We start from the raw sequence: 10,135 nt of genomic DNA on the forward strand, positions 1-10,135 counted from the left end.
GGGACTTTTGGAGGAAAGGGGAAATCTTCAACCGCAAACATGACCAATTTTGTATTGGTCATCAATGTGCAAACAAAGTGGAACCTATGAAAGTCAATCAGCTCCCAGATGCTTGCTTGCTAGGATTTTTAAACATTTTGAATAACATATGCAGGGTCGAACTGTTGTCTTCATAAAACTTGTATTAACTACTAGCAATGGTTAACAAGTGAGGGTGTTTAAATAATACAAGCATGTGCAACAGTAATAGTTGTATCGTTTTACTTTCCTAAAAAGGAATCTTGTTCAATATGATATAATCATCATATTTATTTATTTTTAATTTAAGAATTATTACAGCTGGTAACACAGAATCTAAGCAGTTTTATGTTTTGTATTTTGTAACTTACTACACCCAAAACAGTGACAATTCCGTACTGTTACACCCGGGCGTAAAAGCATGTTCATTTTTAAATTGTCATCAGGGGTGCACAAAAAAAATTGATTCACATCTGAATCACGATTCTTATTCGGAACAATCCATTTTTAAAAATAAGTTTTAGGCCATCTCTGTGCAACCAGAAGGAGATTTTCTAAGCTTTAACATGTGTTGAAAAAGTATCATTATAATTATTACCAAATAATACATTGCGAGAATCGGTTTGTACCAAGAATTGTGTTGAATCGAGAATCAATTCTTAATGAAATCGCCACCCCAGGAAGCGGAAGCGGATCGAATCATTGGTTGCCCAAAGATTTATACCCCTAATTGTCAAGATGAAATCATTATTTGTGCCTCACAACTCTCACTTTTTAACATCCTTCATTATCAAAAAAGTTTAAAAAGAAGTTGAGCGCCAGTAATAATGAAATGTAAAAACAACAAAAGTGTGTCTTCTTATCGCTCACGCTTGTGGAGGCTGGTCCAACTTACGGAATACTGTACGTGTTTAAAAAAGCAAAACATGCAGATTCACACCATGTTTTTCCTGAGAAAGTCATTTTTCTCCACTAGATCACTGAGCAAATTGTTGGATTTTACCATCAAAAATATATATTTTTTAGTAAGAATCAAATTTACAAAATATTTTTTTATGCCATCTAAATGCAACCAGAAATCATTTTTTAACCTGCATTTTCTTTTGAAAAAGTTTCATTACACAATTATTGGTATCACTTTAGTATGGGGAACACATATTCACCATTAATTAGTTGCTTATTAACATGCAAATTAGTAACATATTGACTCTTAATTAGTCATTATTAACTACTTATTAATGCCTTATTCTGCATGGCCTTATTATACATACAGTAAGCCATTAACTAAGAGTTAACTAACCCTAACCCTTATTGCTTATGAGTAACCCCAACCCAAAACCTAACCCTTATATGTTCCCCTGGTTCCCAAATAACTCTAAATTAAGTACCGGTATGTGTTACTTTAATAAGCAACTAATTAATGGTGAATATGTTCCCGGAGATAAGCTCCAGCACCCCCCGCAACCCTGAAGGGAATAAGCGGTCGAAAATGGATGGGATGGATGTTCCGCATACTAAAGTGTTACCAAATTATTATACCAAATACTACATTGTGAGAATCTGTTTGAATCGAGAATCGTGTTGGATCAAGAATCGGTTCTGAATCGAATTTTCACCTCAGGAATCAGAATCTGACCGAATATTTAGGTGCCCCAAGATTCACACTGATCATAAGACAGAATGAGTATATATGTTTTAATAACTGAACACCGTATTCCCCCAGGTTAGTCCATTGTTCCAGAAACTGGAGGTGGAGCAGATTGAGTCTTTGAAGAAGAGATTTGGGGGACAGCAGGTATGTGATGTTGTTTTGTGTGTTTGGTACTTGTAAAGTGCTTGCTGGTGTGATGAATAGCTCTGCAAATTGTCCGAACAGATTGAATACTTTGTCGCTTCATGTTTTTCGCAATGTGATCTAAAGCGTGTTTGTATTTGATGCATTAATCATGCAGATAAAGATAATTCCCTTTCTAAACCTTTTCATCAACCGCCTTTGTCTCTAGCCTGAAGATGAACCAGCAAAAAAGAAGGTATCCATTGCCGTTTTTCGTGTGAAGTTTGAATGTTTTCATGCTTTCACTCATACTAGCAGCTCATTTCAATGTTGACTTATCGCCGAGAGTCCAGCGTGAGTCTTGTCTACTCGCTCATTGCCACTCGTGAAATTCTGTAGACGCCTCGACTGACTGCTCTTATTGTCCAATTATTCGCCTTTGGAGAATAATCATATCTTCTGTTTGCACACTCAAGACAGCGTCTCAAAGCGCTGCCAGCACGCCCGCTCTCGCCGCCGTAGATGTCGAGGTGGCTGCAGCCAACGCCGCAGCGGACCCGGAAAAAGCCAGGCAGCTGACGCAGGCCGTGGCGGAGCAGGTGAGGGCACGCAAGTCAACCTGATTCTTTTCACACGTTTCAAGTTAACTCACACTAAGTCAACTCAACGTCAAAATGTAATAATATAATTAAAATCGATGCACCATTTTTTATATGTAATAGCAATAGCAAATACTGCATTCATATCAAACCAAAGAGCAATTAATGTTTGTGTTTTATTTTAATTCAACTTGTTTTGCACAGGTTTGTTACAAATTGGTTTTTTTTCATGCGGTCGAAAAAAAATCTACATTTCCTACTTTGTGTTGGGACATGATTAAACCAATGTTTTTGTATTACTGCTAAATATTGTATTGACATTAAATCAACAAGCTTTCAAACTAAAAGGCATTTTTCAAATGTAAGAAGTTTTTTAATAAATTTGCATTTCTAACTGTTTATTTTTCAGTATCACAATATTAATATCAAATAACACACATATTAAACTAAAGCACTATTCAACGAATGTTTAAGTTTGTAAGAAACTAATAGGAAATTAAACATTTGTGCTTTTTCTGTTTATAGATTCCTCTTCTGTACATGATAAGTAATGCTAAGTTATTGGCGGAATATATTTATATCTTCCTTGCTAATTGAAATGTTCATATGTAGAAATCTGAGCATTTTAGTTGGTAGGGGAAGGTCCAAAAAATATGCATACATATCACCTTATAAAAATTTGCATTTCCTACTTTTGTGTTTTGACATGACCAAACCAATTTTTATTTTGTTACTCCTAAACAGAATCATGCAGCTATCAAACCAAAGCCCTTATTGAACGTATGTGTACACAGTCGTTGTTTTTTTGTGATGCTATATTAAAATGTATGTTTTTTAGTTGTTGGTTTTTTTTAAATATTTTATCACATTTTCATCCTACCAAAGATATTGATATCAAGTATTGCATGTAACAAACCAATTTCTTTGTAATGCGGTCAATATTTGCGCTTGTTAGAAACAAATAGGAATTTAAACATTTGCTTTTTGTCTTCTGTACATGAGATGAGGTTAGGTTGATAAAGGAATATATTTAGATTTTCCTTGCTAATTGAAATGTTCGCATATAGCAGTCCTTCTCAAAAAGTGGGTCGGGCTCACATGGAGAATATGACCAAATATACGTATCAGAAACTTTTTTTATTGCTACATTTCACATACAAGAAATTTGTCTTGGTGCAAAAACGGCTAACATGGGAAATTAGGCCAAAATAGCAAGAACTAAAATACAATTAGAATAAATTGACAATATAAAACACAATAAAAAAGTAGTGGCGGATAAACATAAAATCATTGAGAAGCACTGCTATATAGAAATCTAAGAATGTTTTTTTTTTATCTGCTAGGGCGAGAAGGTGCGAGCCCTGAAAGCGCAGAAGGCGGACAAGGCGGCGGTCACGGCCGAAGTGGCTAAACTGTTGGAGCTGAAGAAGCAGCTGGTCTTGTCTGAGGGGAAAAGCCCCGAGCCCGCGCTCGTCAAGGCCAAGAAGAAATGAGACGCAGAAAGTTCCAAACGGTGTGAGGTTAGTGGTAGGAGGGGGGAAGTGGCTTTGAGGTGCGGTACTGGAGGAAAAGGAACATGATGTAGACGGCGAGATGAGGGTGTTAGCCAAAGGCAAAGCTGTGACGGGATCTAAGACAACATGGTGCTGGCACTGAGGGCTAATGGAATGCTGGTGAGGCCGGCGGGGAAATGAAAACACACAAAGGGAGTCAAATGAATTCTGCTAAAGAATGGAGGGATTTTTCCAAATCCCTCCACCAAGAGAAACTGATTTTATACTCTTGCTGTAATATTGGCCTCCGAATGTGCTCTGTGTAGTTGATTTTTTTTTTTAAATCTTTTTATATTCTTTCTATAGAAACCCGTTGACTATCAAAACTTATGATGAAACTCTTTTCCTATTTTCTGCAAATACAATTTTACCAAATAAATCATGCATTAACAAATCAATAAACAAGGTTTAAAAAAAAAAGTCTTCTGTTTATTGCAAATGTGTGAGTACATTGACAAAAAAAGGAAACCCTTTAAGAAAAATCCCAATAATAAGTCATGCAAATTCATTGAATAGAAAATTTTGGGGACTTGAGTAAGAAAAGTAGACAAATGGGACAGTACAAAGTTGTACAGTAATCTAGTTATTACAGTTTTACAAAAATAGGGAGTGGAGATAAACCACCAGTTAATACAAAAGCTGCTGTATCTAAATACACGTAGTCACCTGCGATTACAAAAAGGTTTCCATAAAAATAGTAATACTCACAAAGTGAAAACTTCCTGAGCTCCTTCACTCTGCGCATATTGGGACAAATAATCTCTGATTGCAGCCCTTTTAAAAGAGGAGTTACAATGAATTGCAAAGATGACTCAAACACTTCCTGTTCTTTTTCACATGCTGTGTCTTTCTTCTTTGTTTCTCATCACATTCTTCAGCCTTTCAAACATCTTTGGTTTTCCATACTTTCCAGTCTTAAGGAGCATTTCTTACACACTTTTTGATTCTCGCCTTGGCCTCACTTCCTGGTGTTGACGAGTCTCTCGATGAGCGCTCGACGCGTCCGCTGCACCTCCTCTCCCAACCTCTCGATCTCGGCCTTCAGACGCTCGTTCTGCTCGGTCAGCTCCTGCACTTTCCTCTCGTTCTCTTGCTCCCTCTCTTTGCGACTCTTCTTGGCGGACAAGTATGACGAGGACGTACGCTGCGCCGAGCCGCCCGGAGACAACGGGGCGTCGTCGTTGCCGGCGCTCCTCTTGCGCTTGCCTAGGCGCGAGGGCGAGTAGATGGACGGGGACGAGACGAGCGACGACGGGGACGAGCAGCGCTGGGAAGGCGACTCCGAGGCGGACGAGGAGGAGCAGGATGGAGAATCTGGAACGCAGGGCGACTCTTCCTCGCTGGCGGATGGAGACGCTGGGTACGCACTGTTAGCCTGGTGATGATGGTAATAATAACCGCTGCTAATCACTGCCCCGCTTGAATCTACCATCCCTACTCCTCCATCGCTCAGCAACTCGAAGAACTCGGGGGGCAGCAGGTCACCGTCGCCGCTCCTCGTCTCCGCCTTCCGCTCTTCTGCCGGAGTCAAGCAGGACGAGGAGGAAGAGGAAGACGAGGTGTGATGCAGAGGCTGAGGGTCGTGGATGTGCTCCGTCGCCCTCTGGACGCCCTCGCCCCACGTCTGACCTCCGTCCGTCAACCACGTGAGTGAGCAACTCTCCAGAACATCCAAGAACTCGGGTTCCTTCTGTAAGTAGAAAAACAGCAAGTAGTAATTGGTAATGCGCAAAGTGTCCGCCATTTAAAAGTGTCGCTGACCTCGCCGCACGAGGGGGCGCGTGCCAGCTTGGGCCCTCCCGTGTCCGAGCCCAGAATATCCTGCAGGTCCTCATACCACGCCTCCAAGTCTGCACCACACAGCGGCTCCGCGCCGGGGGGGTACGGTGGGGGCAGGTGGAGCCACTCGGCAGTCATATCTTCTCACAACGCACAGTCACACGGCTCACGCTGGACCTGACGGACAGCCAGGGGGAAAAGTTGCTCCTGGTGAGTCCTTCAAACGTTTTCACGTTGCATGAACAGTGTCCTCAGTCGCACAAATATAGTCACACAAGCACAGCATTTACCTTTTAAAAGGACTCCCTTAATCAAGTCTGTGAATTTGTTGGAGATAATTCACCCCTACAAATCTGCAAGAAAAAATACATGTGGATTAGTGTTTTCCATAAAAATACACCTTTATTTAATATATTTTGGACTTTATTATGATTTATGATCAAATATGTGGATTTTTGGAGCAGTTAATATACAAAATGTAAATATTGTCAATTACAATTAAGGATTGTATGGACTGTTGAAATTCAACACAACATTAACATTTGTGGGGTTTTTTTTGTTTGTGCTGTTACTTTCTTTTTAAATGTATTTGCTGATTTTGCTAAAGATCTTTTTTTTTAATTACATTTATGATCAAAGACATGAAAAAAGTGAATTTTTGGGCAAGTTAATACACAAAATTTAAACATTTTTAATCAGGATTTTTTTGGGACTGTTGCAATAAACACAACACTTAAATTCATGTTTTTGTTTTGTGCTGTTAACTTCTTTTAATTAAAATACATATGTATATGGTGATATTGGTAAGTATTCTTTATGAATTTATTACATTTATGATCAAAGATGTGAAAATAAAAGTGGATTTTACGGGCAGTGATATGCAAAATGTACAAATTGTCAATGATTTTTTTTGTTTTTGTTTTTTTGGCCTGTTGCAAAAAATGCAAAACTTACATTAGTGATTTTTCTTTTAGGCTGTTAACTTCAAATATAAATTTTATGAATTACAATACATTTTATTTTGGGCTGTTGATATCAAACAAAACAATACATTTTGTGATTATTAACTTTTAATAACGACGACAATTGTTTCAGTTGCGCCCCCTGTGCTCAAAGGTTGTCACTACACAATAAAGATAGATAAACAAGAGGACAAAAAACAGATTCAAATTTATGATTTAACATTTTCCAAAAAGGTTGACAGTCAGTGAATTAAATATACACTGCGGCGACAACTACAAAAACACCATTCATTTATATGTAATTATTTTTGTGTAACGTTTGTTAGTGTCATCTTGCTTCTTGCTGCATAAAAAATATCCAAGCAAGGAGTTTATTTACAAATATTGTTAAATATTTTAGATTGCTTTAACAATGTTGAATAATACGTTTTTGACATATCTAGTATATGTTTTTTTTACGTAAAAATTCATGCACGTTTCCTATACTGTAAAATCTACGGTTGTTGTTTTATAGTGTAATATTAATCTATATTGAAAGTGGATTTTACTGTAAAATGTTTACATGAACAGTTTGTTGGATTACTTGCTTTAAACTCATAAGTCAGCAGATATTTAAGTATTTATCTTTATTTGAACAATAAAATTGTTTTGAAATGTATGATTATATAATTTTTTTTATTATTAGAGATGATTAAAGTGTAAATATATGTAATTGTATGCTGTACATTTATTTTTGTCATACATTTATTAAGAAAAGATAAGGTACTTTATTTACACATATTTCTAACCTTTCGGGGGACACGCAAATTGACGTGGCGGGCCAGTTCTGGCTCCCAGGCCTTGAGTTTGACAGTTTGACACCTGTGCATTAATACATACATCACAATTTGTGAGACGTTTTTATTATGAATGCAAATGTTTTTTCATTATTACACTTTGAAATAAGTGTATTTTTCTTTGTTAAATGAAATATATAAATGAAAACAATGTAATCTACATTAATATAAATAAGATATAACTAAAAAACACGAATAAATAATTAAATTGCGACTTATATGTTCCTATTTATTATATGCAGTGTTGTTCAAAACAAAGTGAAGTTTAAAAAGTAGTCAATTGGCTGTCATGTTTATTTGATACAAAAATGAATAAAGATAGTTGTTTATTATGTAATTATGTTTGTTAGTGACATCTTGCTTTTTTTAATTCTGCATAAAAAAATATCCGAGCAACAAATATTGTTAAATATTTTAGATTGTTGAACAATAAGTTGTTGACGTATGATCTAAGACAATTACGTCACGGAAAAGCAAAGTCCATCGCTGGACCGGGCGAGACAAAAAAGTACAAATACATAAATATATAATTCATGTTTTGAAGGACGCTGTATATTACATGATGTACTTTTTTATATAAATATTGTTTTTAAAAAAAATGACTGTCAAAGCTGGAAAGTTTGGAGCTTTTAAGTCGCGCGACACCTTGAAATGTCAACAAAAGAAAGAAGGTGCGAGGAAACCTATTGTTATGTTAGTGTTATTAAATGAATATTATGTTAAAATTGATATTGTCATTCGAAAAGCCTTGTTGACCACTTTGATCCTTCACTTCGCGCAGCAATAACAAAGACAGACACAAAGCAGTGAATCGTCTACTTACCCTTTTTCGTTTATTCGCTCGCCTTCTCGACTGTCCGCGGATCGAATGGTGATAGTTTAGTAACAATTGCAGATCGCTCATGTTAACCATTGTTCAGACTTGACGGCCGAATGTGATCCGTGGAAACTCCCGGCGGTGTTTATAAGCAGCGACGGGCCAACCGAACTATGCACGGCAAGCGAGTTCCCTTCCGACGCGACGGCTCCAGCGGAAGATGCGTCGGGAGCCAATCGGGAGCGAGCAGCGCAGTCCGTTTTCCTTGGCGACATCCAATTGGGAGGTGGGAGGGGCGGGGTTTTGTCGGTAGCAAGATCGTGCGGCTGGCGTGTGTGTAGTTTGCATGAGGAAGCGGCGGTGATGCAGGCAGGAGGCGGCCAGGACCAATTTGGGGCGTATGGGAGTCACATGAAAGGAATGATGCAATGCTTGGCAACACGTTTCTAGCTGGGGATAACACCATCTTTTATTAAGTACTTCCAACGGAACACACACACCAAAAAAAAAAAAAAATCTAAAAATATACATATATACATGCAATGTCGAAGAATTGCTTGTTTCCGGAAACACGAACGCTTCAATTGGTTTTCTTACTAGTTGTTTCTACGCTCAAATGTTGGCCTCAGACGAACGTTAATGTCAAAATGAATCACTTTGTGACTTTTTTAACAAAAATTTGCTCGGTCAAAGTTTGACGCTTTGAAGTTTTTTCTCTGTCCAGTTGACTTCGCGGTGATGAAATATTATTATTGTTAATAATATAATTTATTTTATTTTATTGTTTTAAATGTATCAACTTGTATTTCTAATATGCAACATACAATCAAGAAATAATAATAAACAAGTAATGAAACAGTACAAAACAGCGCCAGGGGGTTGTAGACTCAATAGAGTAACTCAAAAAGAATACAAAATATATATAAGTAACACAATTATTTTTTTAATTTTATTTTATAAACCTTAATTTATAATATGCATACATACAATCAAGACATAACAATGAACAAAACAAGTGCAGAAACAGTACAAAACCGCGCCAGGGGGTTGCAGACTCAATAAAGTAACTCAAATAGAATACAAAATATGTATAAGTAACAAAATTGTTTTTTAATTTTTATTTTATAAACCTTAATTTATAATATGCATACATACAATCAAGAAATAATAAACAGAACAAGTACAGAAACAGTACAAAACAGCGCCAGGGGGTTGTAAACTCAATAAAGTAACTGAAATAGAATACAATATACAGTATATATATATATATATATATATATATATATATATATATATATATATATATATATATATATATATATATATATATATATTTTACAAACCTCGTTTCCATATGGGTTGGGAAATTGTGTTAGATGTAAATATAAACGGAATACAATGATTTGCAAATCATTTTCAACCCATATTCAGTTCAATATGCTACAAAGACAACATATTTGATGTTCAAACTGATAAACATTTATTTTTTCAAATAATCATTAACTTTAGAATTTGATGCCAGCAACACGTGACAAAGAAGTTGGAAAAGGTGGCAATAAATACTGATAAAGTTGAGGAATGCTCATCAAACACTTATTTGGAACATTCCACAGGTGAACAGGCAAATTGGGAACAGGTGGGTGCCATGATTGGGTATAAAAGTAGATTCCATGAAATGCTGAGTCATTCACAAACAAGGATTGGGCGAGGGTCACCACTTTGTCAACAAATGCGTGAGCAAATTGTTGAACAGTTTAAGAAAAACCTTTCTCAACCAGCTATTGGAAGGAATTTAGG

The 10,135-nt window shown here is 36.7% G+C and overlaps 2 protein-coding genes across 4 annotated transcripts in view; one reads left to right on the top strand and one right to left on the bottom strand.

Annotated features, from left to right (window-relative positions):
- mars1 (methionyl-tRNA synthetase 1) overlaps positions 1 to 4,336 on the top strand; it is a 36,487-nt gene extending 32,151 nt beyond the window's left edge. The window contains exons 19-22 of one of the 2 annotated variants that reach the window (XM_061937752.2): positions 1,742 to 1,813; positions 2,022 to 2,048; positions 2,269 to 2,391; positions 3,735 to 4,336. In XM_061937752.2, coding sequence (XP_061793736.1) covers positions 1,742 to 1,813; positions 2,022 to 2,048; positions 2,269 to 2,391; positions 3,735 to 3,884 — 372 coding nt within the window. In that variant the 3' untranslated portion in view covers positions 3,885 to 4,336. The remainder of the gene's footprint in view (positions 1 to 1,741; positions 1,814 to 2,021; positions 2,049 to 2,268; positions 2,392 to 3,734) is intronic. The other variant, XM_061937753.2, reaches the window with a different exon arrangement.
- A 15-nt stretch (positions 4,337 to 4,351) lies between these two features.
- ddit3 (DNA-damage-inducible transcript 3) lies at positions 4,352 to 8,499 on the bottom strand. 2 transcript variants are annotated; one of them, XM_061937761.2, is made up of 4 exons: positions 8,345 to 8,499; positions 6,014 to 6,076; positions 5,706 to 5,900; positions 4,352 to 5,634 (listed from the first exon to the last, which is right to left on the bottom strand). In XM_061937761.2, the coding sequence occupies exons 3-4, from the start codon at positions 5,859 to 5,861 to the stop codon at positions 4,903 to 4,905; spliced, it is 888 nt and encodes a 295-aa protein (XP_061793745.2). In that variant the 5' UTR covers positions 5,862 to 5,900; positions 6,014 to 6,076; positions 8,345 to 8,499; the 3' UTR covers positions 4,352 to 4,902. The 2 variants fall into 2 exon arrangements, with proteins under 2 accessions (XP_061793745.2, XP_061793746.2); XM_061937762.2 differs by having other exon boundaries at positions 5,706 to 5,940.
- Positions 8,500 to 10,135: the final 1,636 nt, after the last annotated feature.

This window comes from Nerophis lumbriciformis, linkage group LG03 (assembly GCF_033978685.3).
Source record: "Nerophis lumbriciformis linkage group LG03, RoL_Nlum_v2.1, whole genome shotgun sequence".
Classification (NCBI taxonomy): domain Eukaryota; kingdom Metazoa; phylum Chordata; class Actinopteri; order Syngnathiformes; family Syngnathidae; genus Nerophis; species Nerophis lumbriciformis.